Raw genomic sequence first — 18,216 nt, 5'->3', positions numbered from 1 at the left:
TGAAAGACACCTGTCCACAGACTCAGTGAATCAGTCAGACTCTAACCTCTACAAAATGGCCAAGAGCAAGGAGCTGTCTAAGGATGTCAGGGACAAGATCATACACCTGCACAAGGCTGGAATGGGCTACAAAACCATCAGTAAGACGCTGGGCGAGAAGGAGACAACTGTTGGTGCCATAGTAAGAAAATGGAAGAAGTACAAAATGACTGTCAATCGACAAAGATCTGGGGCTCCACGCAAAATCTCACCTCGTGGGGTATCCTTGATCATGAGGAAGGTTAGAAATCAGCCTACAACTACAAGGGGGGAACTTGTCAATGATCTCAAGGCAGCTGGGACCACTGTCACCACGAAAACCATTGGTAACACATTACGACATAACGGATTGCAATCCTGCAGTGCCCGCAAGGTCCCCCTGCTCCGGAAGGCACATGTGACGGCCCGTCTGAAGTTTGCCAGTGAACACCTGGATGATGCCGAGAGTGATTGGGAGAAGGTGCTGTGGTCAGATGAGACAAAATTGAGCTCTTTGGCATGAACTCAACTCGCCGTGTTTGGAGGAAGAGAAATGCTGCCTATGACCCAAAGAACACCGTCCCCACTGTCAAGCATGGAGGTGGAAATGTTATGTTTTGGGGGTGTTTCTCTGCTAAGGGCACAGGACTACTTCACCGCATCAATGGGAGAATGGATGGGGCCATGTACCGTACAATTCTGAGTGACAACCTCCTTCCCTCCGCCAGGGCCTTAAAAATGGGTCGTGGCTGGGTCTTCCAGCACGACAATGACCCAAAACATACAGCCAAGGCAACAAAGGAGTGGCTCAGGAAGAAGCACATTAGGGTCATGGAGTGGCCTAGCCAGTCACCAGACCTTAATCCCATTGAAAACTTATGGAGGGAGCTGAAGCTGCGAGTTGCCAAGCGACAGCCCAGAACTCTTAATGATTTAGAGATGATCTGCAAAGAGGAGTGGACCAAAATTCCTCCTGACATGTGTGCAAACCTCATCATCAACTACAGAAGACGTCTGACCGCTGTGCTTGCCAACAAGGGTTTTGCCACCAAGTATTAGGTCTTGTTTGCCAGAGGGATTAAATACTTATTTCCCTCTGCAGAATGCAAATAAATTCATATACTTTCCACAATGTGATTTTCCGGATTTAATTTGTGATGTGCTATCTCTCACTGTTACCAATAACCTACCCTTCAATTATGGGCTGCTCATGTCTTTGTCAGTGGGCAAACTTACAAAATCAGCAAGGGATCAAATACTTATTTCCACCACTGTAGCTACATAAATGGTACAGGGCGTGGGCTGTTTTTTTTTTTGTTTGTTTTTTATTGTAGTCTTGGTCCCCTGGGATCCGAGACTTCAGTAAGTGCTTTCTCTGGACCCTTTTTCAAGATGGAGGGGGACAGTGCTTGGGAAGGGAGAGGAGGAATGTACTGGTGTTCAAAGCTTGGACCTAAAAATCATGAACCCCAAGTTTGATTCCCAACACACTGACCCATCTCTGTGTAAACTGGGACAAATCAGTCTACCATCGTATCTTTCCCCCACTTTTAGCCATGCAGTAACATTAAAGCTGGGAAGCACTTCTGAGGACCTGTACAGGTCTGTATGATTGATTGCTTGTTGAGCACTTGATTTTGCTGGTGATGGAATGTGGTTGGCAGTATTCATCACATCCTCTAGAACTTGCCCTCCTTTAGTACTTCCCCACTGTCTGCCAGCACCAGCAAGTTAGTCACTGTTCTATGAAGTATCATAGCTCATTAAACTACCAATAGCCTGTCATGGTTATGCTTTTGACATTCCTCTGCATTTCCTAGTTCATAGAGTCTCATTTCTCAGCCAGACCAAAGCAAGTGAACTTTACTTTGTTCCACACAGATACACGATCCTTCATTCACTTATGAAGTTATTGTGGTGGATGACGGCAGCAAAGATCAAACCTCACAGGTGAGGAAACAGTTTTTTGTTTGCATATACAAATGGAGCTAGTATGAATTATTGCAGTTCCATCATATAGTGTGAAACAGGACAAATCTCCCAGAGCAGCAACTGCTTCCTAAGCTCTAGTCCCTTCCAGTGTGTTTGAATAAATGTATTGAAAAGCATTACACAGTGTTAGCATCATGGCTCTTTGTACTGCTGTGGATAAAAAAAAAAGGTCTGAGATGTGGGATTAGTAGACTCAGGCCTCTCTTGGCTGTCATTTCTGAACAGGTGGCACTAAAATACACCCAGCAGTTCGGAAGTGAGAGAGTGCGAGTGCTGTCTCTGGTGAAGAATCGTGGTAAGGGAGGAGCCATCAGGATGGTAATAAACAATTCTTAATTTTTCTTTTTAAGAACTTTCACTCCCACACCTTTGCTCGTCTCCTCCATTTTTCCTCTTCAGATGTTGATGATGCTCACAATGCTTTGTTTGAATGCTGGTGCTCATGCCAGTGAAGGTACATTGTTACTATCTAGAGCAGTGTTTCCCAAGTCCAGTCCAGTCCTGAATATGCGTGAAAGAGATTTGCATGTAATGGAGGCAGTGTATGCAAATCTTTCATGCATATTCATTGTGGATATCCTGAAAACCTGACTGGCAAGGGGTACTCCAGGCCTGGACTTGGAAAACACTGGTCTAGAGCATGGGCTCCCTAGTAAACTGTTTGCACTGATACGCAGCCTGCCTGCTGTTCCCATCTTCAAACCTCTCATTTTATTTATGCAGTTTTTGAGCAAATCTTCCAAGCATTAACACTTGTAACAGAAATACAGGGAAAATTTATCTAAAGAAGAGAATACATTACAGTTTCAACATTATTATTCCTTTTAGACCTAAAAACCTGACTGGCAAGGGTACTCCAGGACTGGACTTGGGAAACACTGCTCTAGATAGTAACAATGTACCTTCACTGGCATGAGCACCAGCATTCAAACAAAGCATTGTGAGCATCATTGCTTTTGACTGGTAACCACTTGTAACCACTCGCCTTCACCTACCCTCCTCTCTTCCTTCCCGTTCACATTAATTGATTTGATTTGCTTACTTTATTTATTTTTTGTCTATTAGATTGTAAGCTCTTTGAGCAGGGACTGTCTTTCTTCTATGTTTGTGCAGCGCTGCGTATGCCTTGTAGCGCTATAGAAATGCTAAATAGTAGTAGTAGTTTAGACCACCATCAATTAGAGGGGGATGAAACGAATTTAAAGGAGTAAATAAAAAAAGAAAAGAAGCTTAACAGGAACAGACCTAACATGATAATCACATAGGTACATATATAACATCAGCTAACTCTCAGATACTACAATCCCACCAGAGATGTTCTTCAAGTCCAAAAAAAAGTTCTAAAGTTGATCTGGTGCAAAAAAAACCATATTTAACTTCTCGCATTGCCAGAAATCCTTTTTTTCTATCTTGTGTAAGTTTATTCACATCTGGAGAAATCCATATCGTTTGCCCACAAAACAGAGATTATCGATTTCTTAAGTAAATTCTCATAATAGCATTTAAATCCTGTTCAAAACGAGAGTAACAGAGTAGATCTCTCACTTATTTCAGAAAAGATTCTTCCAATGTAGCAGACAAATGTTTATTTGGTGATTGTTGACTTTGAGCCCCCCACCCCCCTTCTCCTCCATCTTATTAGAAACACTAGGAAGTTAGTATTTATTGGAGGAATAGCTTCCTAGAGTAACGTCAAGTTTTCTAAAAGAAATCTATAATAAAGTTCAAGAGGAGAAAAACTTGAAGTCTTTGAAAAATTTAAACTCGAATATTAAGCCGTCTGTTAAAATTTTCCAATTGGTCAATCTTACAATGAATTAAAAGTTTCTTTCAATACCACATTCAAAGTCTCTTTTATACCTTTGACTTCAGTTTGAACTTGATTAACTTGTTCAGCAATATCTTTCTTAATGGACTTCAAAGAAATGAGAGAGAGTCAACTTTACTCACAAGATTGGTAACGTCTTGCTGGCTCTCTCATACCACCATTGTATAACTGGTTATTTTAGAGAGGTTTAAGAGGGGTGTGTGCCTAAGATGGTGGCATGAGCATTTGCTGGATTGTGCCTCTTGTTTTCTCTCCCTGGTGCTCTTACTTTTCTTCAGAGATATGCCGCATACTAAGAGAAAGGGAGTGGTTTGAGCTGTGTCTTTCCAGGTGACCACCTCCTCTCTTATCCAGCAGAGGATTGAGAAGTATGCCATCAAACTTCCACAGGAGAAGTCCGAAGGTCCCGTTGCAAGCCTTTCTGAAGGAGCACACAGCTTGCTCCTTCAGACAGGAGGAAAGCATTGGAGCTACATGTGAGATAGCCCCAGCGGTGGTAACCCTAAAAAAGGTTTGGAAGGTTCTTCAGAAGCTCGATTTGCTGGTTGAAAAATGTTCCCAACGTTTCAGCGGGCTTGGCTTCAGCTGACTCTTCAGTGGTGGCTCCAGTTTTGGTGGAAACTGTCACCATTGTGAATTCTTCCCATGCTGATCAGGCTCCACTGCAGCTGTTTCCTGAAGCACTCCTCCAGGGTCCCTCTTCATCGGGAGTGGCTTCAAGGGGCATGAGCTTCCCCCACTGAGTTTGTTTGGTCCCTCTGTCAGGCCTGGAGGGCAGGTGAAGCATTACAGGGAGATCCAGTGGTGAGCTCCCCCTATTCAAAGGCTGCAAAGAGGTCTAGGATGGACTGGGCCGGGAAGGTGGAGGACCCCTCGGTCCTCTTCTCTGAGGAGGAGGTTGGTGATTTGGAGGGGGAAGACCCGGTGGTGCAGGGTCTTGAGGAAGATGCACTGCTGCCTTGAGAAGATCCTTTTGTCATTCGAATTTTCCATAGGGATGGGCTGACAGCGTTAATTGCTCATTTGTCTTCTACCCTTAAATTTTGAGCACAAGTTGGTCTTTGAAAGGGGGGGGTGGCCCAGCAGGTAGATCCTCTGATGAAAGGGATTTGTCAGCCATTCAATTCCTTCCCTGTGAATCAGGATCTGTGGGACATGGTGCAGGCCGAATGGTTGTCCCCAGTGCCCCTTGTATGGTCGCTCAGGCAATGGGCAAGCCGTATCCGATTCCAGCGGTGGGTAGGGATGCTTTGAAACCTCCCACTGTGCATGCTGTGGTAATGGCCGTTATCAAAAGACTACCATTCTGGTGGACTGTGGTGCGGCACTTAGAGACCCTCAAGATAGGCATATGGCGACTGTTCTGAAGCGTAGTTTTGACCTGTCGACATTGGCTCTTCGTGTCCATTTGCGGGGGGCCTGGTGTATAGGGCATCTTAGGTGGGCAGGAAAGGTACTGGATAGATCTTCTTTGGAGAAGGAGGCGTTGGTGCAGGAGGTGTCCAAGATAGAGATTGGGACATCCTTCTTGGCAGATGTGCTCCGTTGTTTAGGGCCTCGGCTCAGAACATGTCCCTGGTGGTTGCAGCCAGAAGAGCATTGTGGCTTCATGCTTCCCAGTGAAGGTAACACAGAGGGGCATAATCGAACGGGGGCGCCCATCTCCAGGGACGGCCCCTGGAAGGGGCGGAGCCAACCGTATTATCGAACAAGATAGGCGGCCATCTTTCGTTTCAATAATACGGTCAGGGCCGGCTAAATCTCAACATTTTAGGTCAACCATCTCTAAGGTTGACCTAAATGTTGAGATTTGGCCGGCCCCGACCATATTATCAAAATGAAAGATGGCCGCCCATCTTGTTCGATAATACAGTTGGCTCCGCCCCTTCCTGGGGCCGCCAGACTTAGAAATGGCTGGCCTCGGTTTTCGCCGATAATGGAAACCGAGGCCGGCCATCTCAAAACCGGCTAAATCCAAGCCCATTGGTCATGGGAGGAGCCAGCATTTGTAGTGCACTGGTCCCCCTCACGCGCCAGGACACCAACCGGGCACCCTAGGGGGCACTGCAGTGGACTTCATTAATTGCTCCCAGGTACATAGCTCCCTTCCCTTGGGTGCTTAGCCCCCCAAATCCCTCCCCCCAAAACCCATTCCCCACAACTGTACACCACTACCATAGCCCTTATGGGTGAAGGGGGGCCACCTACATGTGGGTACAATGTGCTAGGAGCACACACACACATAAACACACACGACTTCTCACCAACTGGGAGATAATCAAACATGAGGCATTGCGAAAGACTGGATAGCCCCCATCTTGCTTCTGGACTGCTGCCTGCATCTTATTATTGATGATTTCTTGATTAAGTTGCTAATGGAGTAGGAATATGTAAACTAAAGTCCCATAGGATTGCTAGTTGTATGCTAGGCTATGCTAATATTTAGGTTTTTATTATTCTTTTAATGTTGTTAGTAGGTTCCCCCTTATAGATCTAAGTAGATTGTATTTCTAAGAGCTAATTACTGGTGATAGAGATGCCCTAATTAAATTTGTATCCTTCTAATTGTTTCAAGGACCTATAAATCAGAGATCAGGGCAGGGGGTGGGTAGCAGTTGGGGTGGGTGGAAGAGAATTAAAGTCCAAACTGAGGCTTCCTGTGCCTGTTAGCTGTGCTTTATACTGATAGTAACTGTAAAATGACCCCCTTAAATGCTAGCCTATGGAACTGTAACAGAGACTGTATGCTAAGAAAACTAGTCCTTAAACCCCTTTGCTAAGTGAGCAGATTATTTTAGAATAAACTCTCTGAGATTACCTATTTAACGCTACCTTTCCACAAGTTTAAAAATAATTTACCAGCAAGTTCTTACCAGTGAAGATTTCTCTCTTTCTGTCTCACAGCACCTCTTCATTTGTCTTAATTTTTGTTCTTAGTAACAAAAGCTTTGGGGATTTTGTAGCCAAAGTTCAACATGCTTTTCATTCAGTGTAGTTGGAAATCTTTGCATTTCATTGACATTCTGGCTTGCAGGGTGTACTCAGATCTCGAGGGAAATTCATCCTGATGGCTGATGCAGATGGAGCTACCAAGTTTATAGATATTGAAAAAGTGGAAAACGGGCTCCAAAGTCTCCAACCTTGGCCAGTGAGTGTGATTTTTTTTTTTTGTTGTTGTTGGTTTTTTTTTGTATTGGTAATAGTGTATGTTTATCCAGGAGTCTATTTTCTTATAAACATTTAGACCACATAACTACCAACAAGAACAGCGGTGTAACACAGCCGTACTTAAAATAAGTCAGTGTACACAAGAATATGGCCAGAACATAAAACAACCCTCCCTCCCCCCACTCCTATTGCTAAGCTTGGCTCTCATAAGACATCACAAAAGGGGAGACTGCTTGTGTGGTTCCTTCACATCAGTATCAACATCCTAGAAAACCTCAAGATACCTTCTCTCTCCCTCCCCACCTTCCTTCACCCAAAAGACCCCTTTTTTTGGAATCTGATGTTTTTAGAGAAGGGGCTGGAGATGGAGGATTCTAGGTTTCCCTGTGCTTCCTTTTGACAGCAAGGGGAATCTGGAGAAAGCTTTATGTGCCCTATGAAACTTTATTTCAAATAGAAATGTGATATTCTTGTTGTTGTTACCTTGCTCCCTAATAACTCTCTGTATCAACATTTTGAGCTGCTACACTAGGCATTTTTTTTGTTTCAAGACTGTGAAATCTATTGGAGAGAGGCGAATCCCCTATGTAAACGTAGCTTCATGTGTGTTGGATTAAGCAGGAGTAGGCCTGTGCCTAAAATTGAGCTTTTTGGTTTGCATGCTCTTCACCCACTAGATGGCACCAAATAGCAGATCCACTTTCTAAGCATCCTGTTTCTGCTCTGATGCTTAGAAGCAAATGCGGGTGCTAGAGGCCATTAGCACCTGTGTTTGCTGGCACACCATCTCAGAGGCCCCTACTGTGGGGAATAACAGCGTGCCAAGGGATGACACAAATAGCATTTAAATTAACATTAAAATTAGGTTGTGCCCTATTCCCCCTCCTTGACTCAAAAAAACAGTGCAGCCTTACTAGGGAAACCCTACGCCAATTCAGAGCTGGTGTTAGGGTTTCAAACGGAGAAGCAATGGTGTTGAACAGTGAGTTTTGTCAACTAACATAGACTTACCAAATATCCTGCCTCAGACCACAAACACATAACTCGAGTCACAGAATTGTGGCTTTCTTTAAAAAGTGAGAGCCACTTAAAAATATTAAATCTTTATATAAAAATTGTAGAGCCTTAATATGTGATATACTGTTGGGACAAGAAACCCAGATGGGTGGAGTAGCCAGATCTTACTGATGCTCATTGTGATCTTGGCCAAAGAGGTTATTGTAGAAACTCTGTTCTGTTTTGGACATCTGAAAACTTAGTTGTCCATATTGCATGGATGTCCAAATCCTGATTTTATAAAGCCATAATATGAACGTCTAAAACTGTACTACGTTGATTGGGTGGGGGGGGGGTTATGGGCAGGACTAGGGAGAAGCCAATATACGAATATCCAACTCCGATTGCAGAAGGGGAAGTCTTTTTCTGTGACTGGAAGACTCACAATTTAAGGGAAAAAAAAAATTACAGAACCTCTGTTTCTCTGCTGGCTGCTCTGCCCATTTTATAATATGGACGTTCCTTTGCTGCCACAAAATCCATATCTTTTTGTTTTGCCCCATTCATAGTTTGGATGTTTCTGTTTGTAAAATGGATGTTCATGCCCTTGTCCTTGAAAGGCTTACAATCTAAGGGGTCCGTTTACCAAGATGCTGGAAAAAGGGCCCTGTGCTAGCGGCAGGGGCTGTTTTTCTCACGTGCCAGGGCCGTTTTTTTCCACATCCAGTGAAAGCCAGAAAAAAAATGGCTACATGGTGAGAACTCTTACCATGTGGCCATTTGGCGGGGAGCCCTTACTGCCACCCATTGAGGTGGTGATAAGGGCTCCCACACTAACCCGGTGGTAACTGAGCAACACGCAGCAATGCCCGATGCGTGCAAAATTATTTTGAACAAGATTATTTTAGGATACTGGTTCAGTCTCTCTTAGTATTTCAGTTGGATTATTGTAATCTGGTATATTTAGGATGTAGTAAAAGTTTGGTGAGGACACTGCAAACGATACAGAATACAGCGATTTTTGGACTGTCTAAATTTGATAGGATCACTCCCAGTTATTTATCATTACACTGGTTGCCTATTGAGGCTAGAATTTATTTCAAACTGCCGTGTTTTCTCTTTAAACTTCTACATGGCTTGGCACCAGACTATCTATATCCACATTTTATGTTCATTTATGCTTTGAGAACAAGATGTACTGGTACTGTAGGTTATTCCTTTCCATCATCAAAAGGTAAAAAGAGATTACATTACTTGGAAATTAGGGTTGGCAATTCAAGCAGTAAGATTATGGACTATGATTTCACCTATATATAAATCTTCTCAGTCCTATATTCTTTTTAGGAAAAATTTGAAAACCCTTTTGTTTCAGAACTATGTATCCCATGCTAACCACTGATTACTATTTTTCTTTTAACTACTGATTTACTAATTATCATTTTAAGTACTAAATTTATTATTACGTCTCTCCTTCCCAGATAAATGAAACTGGCTTCTTAACAGTTGTAACCCTATTAGAACTGCGAGGTAATAGCGGGATAGAAAACCAATTTACCATTACCATTTCTGGGGGGTTTCTTTTTTACCTGGAAATGGTGCACGCTTGGGGCGGGACTACCGCTGGCGGCCGCATTGGACCGGTGGTAGTCCTGGAAGAGCAAGCAGTAAGCCTGTGTTGGACTTACCGCTGCTCTGTGAAAGGGCCCCTAAGTTTGCCCCTGAGGCAATCTGTAAGCCACAACATCCAAGTCTGTATGTCAGATATGGACGTCCATTTCTTATGTATTTTAGAACAGATCTGCTGACAGCCTGTTCTAAAATGTATACACCTTATGTGCCATCATTCATCATATGAACTTTTATGCTAGTCGGCTTTTTTATAAGAGCCACTTGCGCATGAAAATGACTTGATAAAATTACCTCCCCAGTGTCCAAAGTGAGCAGTTTACATTATTAAATTTCTCTAATTCTGAAACACAGTTTGGTGGCTGTTTTTTGCTTTTATGCTTTTCCAGGATAATATGGCCATATCTTGTGGGTCTCGGGCTCATCTGGAACAGGACTCAATAGCTCAGGTAAGTCATTTTACTCTGATATGCATTTTGTTTTATTACATAGAAATGTTGGCTGTTCATTTCCTATGAAAATTTTAGAGTGTGTTTATCTTTTTGCAACTCTTTTTTTTTTTTCTGCTGTAATCATCAAGCTTAGGTTGGGGGGAATATTATTGTGGAAACATGCCATTAAGAAATATAAAAAGCAGTTAAGTGCTGCAAGAAAAGATTACAGTACAGCGAATGCTACATACCTGTAGAAGGTATTCTCCGAGGACAGCAGGCTGATTGTTCTCACTGATGGGTGACGTCCACGGCAGCCCCTCCAATCGGAAACTTCACTAGCAAAGTCCTTTGCTAGTCCTCGCGCGCCCGCGCGCACCGCGCATGCGCGGCCGTCTTCCCGCCCGAAACCGGCTCGAGCCGGCCAGTCCAGTATGTAGCAAGACAATACACTTCAAGGGAAGACACAACTCCAAAGGGGAGGCGGGCGGGTTTGTGAGAACAATCAGCCTGCTGTCCTCGGAGAATACCTTCTACAGGTATGTAGCATTCGCTTTCTCCGAGGACAAGCAGGCTGCTTGTTCTCACTGATGGGGTATCCCTAGCCCCCAGGCTCACTCAAAACAACAACCATGGTCAATTGGGCCTCGCAACGGCGAGGACATAACTGAGATTGACCTAAAAAAATTACCAACTAACTGAGAGTGTAGCCTGGAACAGAACAAACAGGGCCCTCGGGGGGTGGAGTTGGATCCTAAAGCCCAAACAGGTTCTGAAGAACTGACTGCCCGAACCGACTGTCGCGTCGGGTGTCCTGCTGCAGGCAGTAATGAGATGTGAATGTGTGGACAGATGACCACGTCGCAGCTTTGCAAATTTCTTCAATGGAGGCTGACTTCAAGTGGGCTACCGACGCAGCCATGGCTCGAACATTATGAGCCGTGACATGACCCTCAAGAGCCAGCCCCGCCTGGGCGTAAGTGAAGGAAATGCAATCTGCTAGCCAATTGGATATGGTGCGTTTTCCTACAGCCACTCCCCTCCTATTGGGATCAAAAGAAACAAACAATTGGGCGGACTGTCTGTGGGGCTGTGTCCGCTCCAGATAGAAGGCCAATGCTCTCTTGCAGTCCAATGTGTGCAGCTGACGCTCAGCAGGGCAGGAATGAGGACGGGGAAAGAATGTTGGCAAGACAATTGACTGGTTCAGATGGAACTCCGACACGACCTTTGGCAGAAACTTAGGGTGAGTGCGGAGGACTACTCTGTTGTGATGAAATTTGGTGTAAGGGGCCTGGGCTACCAGGGCCTGAAGCTCACTGACTCTACGAGCCGAAGTAACTGCCACCAAGAAAATGACCTTCCAGGTCAAGTACTTCGGATGGCAGGAATTCAGTGGCTCAAAAGGAGGTTTCATCAGCTGGGTGAGAACGACATTGAGATCCCATGACACTGTAGGAGGCTTGACAGGGGGCTTGGACAAAAGCAAACCTCTCATGAAGCGAACAACTAAAGGCTGTCCTGAGATCGGCTTACCTTCCACACGGTAATGGTATGCACTAATCGCACTGAGGTGAACCCTTACGGAGTTGGTCTTGAGACCAGACTCAGACAAGTGCAGAAGGTAATCAAGCAGGGTCTGTGTAGGACAAGAGCGAGGATCTAAGGCCTTGCTGTCACACCAGACGGCAAACCTCCTCCAATGGAAGAAGTAACTCCTCTTAGTGGAATCTTTCCTGGAAGCAAGCAAGATGCGGGAGACACCCTCTGACAGACCCAAAGAGGCAAAGTCTACGCCCTCAACATCCAGGCCGTAAGAGCCAGCGACTGGAGGTTGGGATGCAGAAGCGCCCCTTCGTCCTGTGTGATGAGGGTCGGAAAACAGTCCAATCTCCACGGTTCTTCGGAGGACAACTCCAGAAGAAGAGGGAACCAGATCTGACGCGGCCAAAAGGGAGCAATCAGAATCATGGTGCCTCGGTCTTGCTTGAGTTTCAACAAAGTCTTCCCCACCAGAGGGATGGGAGGATAAGCATACAGCAGGCCCTCCCCCCAATCCAGGAGGAAGGCATCCGATGCCAGTCTGCCGTGGGCCTGAAGCCTGGAACAGAACTGAGGGACTTTGTGGTTCACTCGAGATGCGAAGAGATCTACCAAGGGGGTGCCCCACGCTTGGAAGACCTGGCGCACCACTCGGGAGTTGAGCGACCACTCGTGAGGTTGCATAATCCTGCTCAACCTGTCGGCCAGACTGTTGTTTACGCCTGCCAGATATGTGGCTTGGAGCACCATGCCTTGACGGCGAGCCCAGAGCCACATGCTGACGGCTTCCTGACACAGGGGGCGAGATCCGGTGCCCCCCTGCTTGTTGACATAGTACATGGCAACCTGGTTGTCTGTCTGAATTTGGATAATTTGGTGGGACAGCCGATCTCTGAAAGCCTTCAGAGCGTTCCAGATCGCTCGTAACTCCAGAAGATTGATCTGCAGATCGCGTTCCTGGAGGGACCAGCTTCCTTGGGTGTGGAGCCCATCGACATGAGCCCCCCATCCCAGGAGGGACGCATCCGTGGTCAGCACTTTTTCTGGCTGAGGAATTTGGAAGGGACGTCCCAGAGTCAAATTGGAGCAAATCGTCCACCAATACAGGGAGTCGAGAAAACTCGTGGACAGGTGGATCACGTCCTCTAGACCTCCGGCGGCCTGATACCACTGAGAGGCCAGGGTCCATTGAGCAGATCTCATGTGAAGGCGGACCATGGGAGTCACATGAACTGTGGAGGCCATGTGGCCCAGCAATCTCAACATCTGCCGAGCTGTGATCTGCTGGGACGCTCGCACCCGCGAGACGAGGGACAACAAGTTGTTGGCTCTCGTCTCTGGGAGATAGGCGCGAGCCGTCCGAGAATCCAGCAGAGCTCCTATGAATTCGAGTCTCTGCGCTGGGAGAAGGTGGGACTTTGGATAATTTATCACAAACCCCAGTAGTTCCAGTAGGCGAATAGTCATCCGCATGGACTGCAGGGCTCCTGCCTCTGATGTGTTCTTTACCAGCCAATCGTCGAGATAGGGGAACACGTGCACCCCCAGCCTGCGGAGTGCCGCTGCTACCACAGCTAGGCACTTTGTGAACACCCTGGGCGCAGAGGCGAGCCCAAAGGGTAGCACACAGTACTGGAAGTGGCGTGTGCCCACCTGAAATCGCAGATACTGTCTGTGAGCTGGCAGTATCGGGATGTGTGTGTAGGCATCCTTCAAGTCCAGAGAGCATAGCCAATCGTTTTGCTGAATCATGGGGAGAAGGGTGCCCAGGGAAAGCATCCTGAACTTTTCTTTTTCGAGATATTTGTTCAGGGCCCTTAGGTCTAGGATGGGACGCATCCCCCCTGTTTTCTTTTCCACAAGGAAGTACCTGGAATAGAATCCCAGCCCTTCTTGCCCGGATGGCACGGGCTCGACCGCATTGGCGCTGAGAAGGGCGGAGAGTTCCTCTGCAAGTACCTTCTTGTGTTGGAAGCTGTAAGACTGAGCTCCCGGTGGACAATTTGGAGGTTTCGATGTCAAATTGAGGGTGTATCCCTGCCGGACTATTTGCAGAACCCACTGATCGGAGGTTATGAGAGGCCACCTTTGGTGAAAAGCTTTCAACCTCCCTCCGACTGGCAGGTCGCCCGGCACGGACACTTGGATGTCGGCTATGCTCTGCTGGAGCCAGTCAAAAGCTCGCCCCTTGCTTTTGCTGGGGAGCCGCGGGGCCTTGCTGAGTCGCACGCTGCTGACGAGAGCGAGCGCGCTGGGGCTTAGCCTGGGCCGCAGGCTGTCGGGAAGGAGGATTGTACCTACGCTTGCCAGAAGAGTAGGGAACAGTCTTCCTTCCCCCGAAAAATCGTCTACCTGTAGAGGTAGAGGCTGAAGGCTGCCGGCGGGCGAATTTGTCGAATGCGGTGTCCCGCTGGTGGAGAGACTCTACCACCTGTTCAACTTTTTTCGCCAAAAATATTGTCCGCACGGCAAGGCGAGTCCGCAATCCGCTGCTGGAGTCTATTCTCCAGGTCGGCGGCACGCAGCCATGAGAGCCTGCGCATCACCACACCTTGAGCAGCGGCCCTGGACGCAACATCAAAAGTGTCATAAACTCCTCTGGCCAGGAATTTTCTGCACGCCTTCAGCTGCCTGACCACCTCCTGAAAAGGCTTGGCTTGCTCGGGGGGGAGAGCATCAACCAAGCCCGCCAACTGCCGCACATTGTTCCGCATGTGTATGCTCGTGTAGAGCTGGTAAGACTGAATCTTGGACACGAGCATAGAGGAATGGTAGGCCTTCCTCCCAAAGGAGTCTAAGGTTCTAGCGTCCTTGCCCGGGGGCGCCGAAGCATGTTCCCTAGAACTCTTAGCCTTCTTTAGGGCCAAATCCACAACTCCAGAGTCATGAGGCAGCTGAGTGCGCATCAGCTCTGGGTCCCCATGGATCCGGTACTGGGACTCGATCTTCTTGGGAATGTGGGGATTAGTTAAGGGTTTTGTCCAGTTCGCAAGCAATGTCTTTTTTAGGACATGGTGCAAGGGAACAGTGGACGCTTCCTTAGGTGGAGAAGGATAGTCCAGGAGCTCAAACATTTCAGCCCTGGGCTCGTCCTCCACAACCACCGGGAAGGGGATGGCCGTAGACATCTCACGGACAAAGGAAGCGAAAGACAGGCTCTCAGGAGGAGAAAGCTGCCTTTCAGGAGAGGGAGTGGGATCAGAAGGAAGACCCTCAGACTCCTCGTCAGAGAAATATCTGGGGTCTTCCTCTTCCTCTCACGAGGCCTCACCCTCGGTGTCAGACACAAGTTCCCGAACCTGTGTCTGCAACCTCGCCCTGCTCGACTCAGTGGAACCACGTCCACGACGGGGGCGTCGAGAGGAAGACTCCCTCGCCCGCATCGGCGAAGCTCCCTCCGCCGACGTAGTCGGGGAGCCCTCCTGGGAGGTGGCCGCGGTCGGCACCGCACGCGGTACCGACGTCGGGGACCTCAACCTGGGCGATGGGCCAGCCGGCGCCACGCTCGACGGTACCGGAGGCGCAAGCACCGCCGGTACCAGAGGGGTAGGGCGCAACAGCTCTCCCAGAATCTCTGGGAGAACGGCCCGGAGGCTCTCGTTCAGAGTGGCTGCAGAAAAAGGCTGAGAGGTCGATGCAGGCGTCGACGTCAGAACCTGTTCCGGGCGAGGAGGCTGTTCCGGGCTGTCCAGAGTGGAGCGCATCGACACCTCTTGAACAGAGGGTGAGCGGTCCTCTCGGTGCCGATGCCTGCTGGGTGCCGAATCCCTCGGCGACCCAGAGCTCTCGGTGCCGACACGGGGAGGAGACCGGTGTCGATGCTTCTTCGATTTCTTCTGAAGCATGTCACCGGAGCTCCCCGGCACCGACGAGGAGGACGTAGAATCCATCCGTCGCTTCCTCGGGGCCGAGACCGAAGAGGGTCGACCTCGGGGGGGCTGTACCGCAGGAGCCCTCAGGGTAGGAGGAGACCCACCCGAGGGCTCACCGCCACCAGCAGGGGAATGGACAGCCCTCACCTGCACTCCACTCGATGCACCACCGTCCGACGACATCAGGAGACGAGGTCCCGGTACCACCGACGTCGATGCAGCTATCCGATGTCTCGGCGCCGATGCAGAGGCCCGATGCCTCGATGCACTCGATGCAAGGGCGGCCGAGGAAGATGGTCTGGACGCTGACGACGTCGATGCACTTGAAGATCCCGGTGCCAATGCCGACGAAGAGCCCGAGAACAGCACGTTCCACTGGGCTAGTCTCGCTACCTGAGTCCGCCTTTGAAGCAGGGAACACAGACTGCAGTTCTGAGGGCGGTGCTCAGCCCCCAGACACTGAAGACACGACGAGTGTCGATCAGTGAGCGAGATAACCCGGGCGCACTGGGTGCACTTCTTGAAGCCGCTGGAAGGCTTCGATGTCATGGGCGGAAAAATCACGCCGGCGAAATCAAAAGCCGAAATGGCGAAAATTGAAGCACCAAAATTTAGAGGGAGAAAAATCTCGACCGAGGCCGAAAGAGGCCTACCCCGACGACGAAAGAAAACTTATCGGGGCAAAAAGCTGGAAGTACGGGGAGGATTGACACGAAACCCGGGGAGGGTTTCCGGAGCACTTCCCGCACTAGAAGAAAGCTTTTCCGAAGAAAAAACACGCTCAAAAAAACTTTGGACGCGCGAGGTCGACTTTCCGGGGCTCGACACGGCGAAAAAACGACCGTACCGAGTGCGGACAAAAGAAGACTGGCCGGCTCGAGCCGGTTTCGGGCGGGAAGACGGCCGCGCATGCGCGGTGCGCGCGAGGACTAGCAAAGGACTTTGCTAGTGAAGTTTCCGATTGGAGGGGCTGCCGTGGACGTCACCCATCAGTGAGAACAAGCAGCCTGCTTGTCCTCGGAGAATAATAGGTAAACATTTATTTATTTATTTATTTATTTATTTCATTTATATCCCACATTATCCCACTAGATCAGTTCAATGTGGCTAACAGCTTATTGTGATTAACAGTACAAACAGTGGTGCTGGATAGTATACATTAAGTAGTAATAAAATAAATGAGGATTGAGTAATTACAGTATGTAATATGGAAACGAATGCTAGACTCAAGGTAGCAATTTATAGTTATCCATGTATAATAATTAGAATGGAACTGAGAAATTGAATAATTGTACAATTAAGGGGTTTAATTATGATCATCCGTGAGAAATTGCTTAAACAGAGAGGCTTTAAGGTGTTTCTTGAATATCAAATAATTAGGTTCCCATCTGATGAATTCCACCATTTGGTACAGAGGTAAGAGAATCCTGACATGTAGATTGACTTGTAGATCACATTGGCCACTGTTGGAAACAGGATACTGGGCTTGATGGACCTTTGGTCTATCCAAGTACAGCAACACTTACTGTATGTTCTTTCCGTCATTTGGAATACTAAACTGTTCACCATCTTGGAAAAGGGGTGTGGTTTGGGTGGAGTTATGACATCACTTCTAGCAACTTCATTGATCCTTGATTCTGATTGGCTGACTCGACCAGAGGTGGGCATGACCACCTGCCAAATATATGCAAATTAGGTTCGACAAAGTCCAGTGAACCGTACTACCACCACTTTCTCTCCCTTAACCTCTCATCTTGTGTCATCTGTTTCTCTTAGAGCTACAGTTAGAGCACCTTTTGCGATCTTCCACCTCAAGTATTTTTTTAATACAGCAGGCCAAGTCAGGGTCCTGAAGTAGCTGCAGACGATAGAAATGGTATCATGTCATCCCCTTGGTACACAAGCTTGGGAGAATGTGTTCTTCCTTCCTTGCCCTGCCTCTAAGAAAAGTTGCATTTCAGATGAGACGACTGTGTCTGTGTACTACTTTGAACTGGGTGTAACCTGTTGAGACTGTGGTGCACTCCTAGCCCGAAATTCTTTATAACAAGAGCAGCCAGCAAAGTAAATGCAGTCAGTGGAGCTACAGGACCAGCAGCTTATCTGGAACTACACTGCAACACTGACTGTCCTAGTTTAGCTGTGCCTTGATCTGAATCCTATGTCCTATAGGTCAGCAGTGAAAAGAATTCTGCACGGGCTGTGCACAGTTTTTGATTTTACTGCTGGAAGGCTCACACAGTCAAAACTGTAGCAGCATCACCATGGGAACGCAGCTTTTACACCACATTTTTCTTAACAGACTGGCATGCCAGTGCTCTACTCCAAAATGGCCCTGGAAAGGAGGGGGTAGGATTTTGTTGGGGGAGGCTTCTGCAATACTAAAATTAAACAAACAAAAAAAAACTCTCTACCCTGCAGTTATAGGCTATAACTTCAGGTTTTGTTTTTCTCCTGTAGGCCAAAACTTAAAAAACAAATTTAAAAAAATAAAAAATTGGGAAAACAGGGGTGACGCTACCATTAGGTCACAGGCCTTGTATTGAAGATCGATGATATAGGTGTTCCAGGGTAAACAGAAGAGACTGTTTTACCTGGGAGCAGGGGTCATTGCTCTATCAGGTGATCTGGCTTCCCCCAGTGGACTGTTGATGTTAACAAACGATAGGTCTCTCTTGATTCTGGCCTCTTAAACATGAAGGACTTTGAAGGTAAGCAATATGTGAATAGCTACCAGAGGAGG

The 18,216-nt window shown here is 47.6% G+C and overlaps 1 protein-coding gene across 1 annotated transcript in view; it reads left to right on the top strand.

The window, feature by feature from the left end:
* Positions 1–18,216, top strand: part of ALG5 (ALG5 dolichyl-phosphate beta-glucosyltransferase) — an 85,872-nt gene that overhangs the window by 14,684 nt on the left and 52,972 nt on the right. Inside the window, exons 4-7 of the mRNA XM_030200400.1 lie at positions 1,900–1,968; positions 2,236–2,328; positions 6,873–6,986; positions 10,018–10,077. Of these exons, the coding sequence (XP_030056260.1) occupies positions 1,900–1,968; positions 2,236–2,328; positions 6,873–6,986; positions 10,018–10,077 (336 nt within the window). The remainder of the gene's footprint in view (positions 1–1,899; positions 1,969–2,235; positions 2,329–6,872; positions 6,987–10,017; positions 10,078–18,216) is intronic.

Source organism: Microcaecilia unicolor, chromosome 4 (genome assembly GCF_901765095.1).
Source record: "Microcaecilia unicolor chromosome 4, aMicUni1.1, whole genome shotgun sequence".
NCBI classification, from domain to species: domain Eukaryota; kingdom Metazoa; phylum Chordata; class Amphibia; order Gymnophiona; family Siphonopidae; genus Microcaecilia; species Microcaecilia unicolor.
This window is presented reverse-complemented; position numbering and strand designations above follow the sequence as displayed.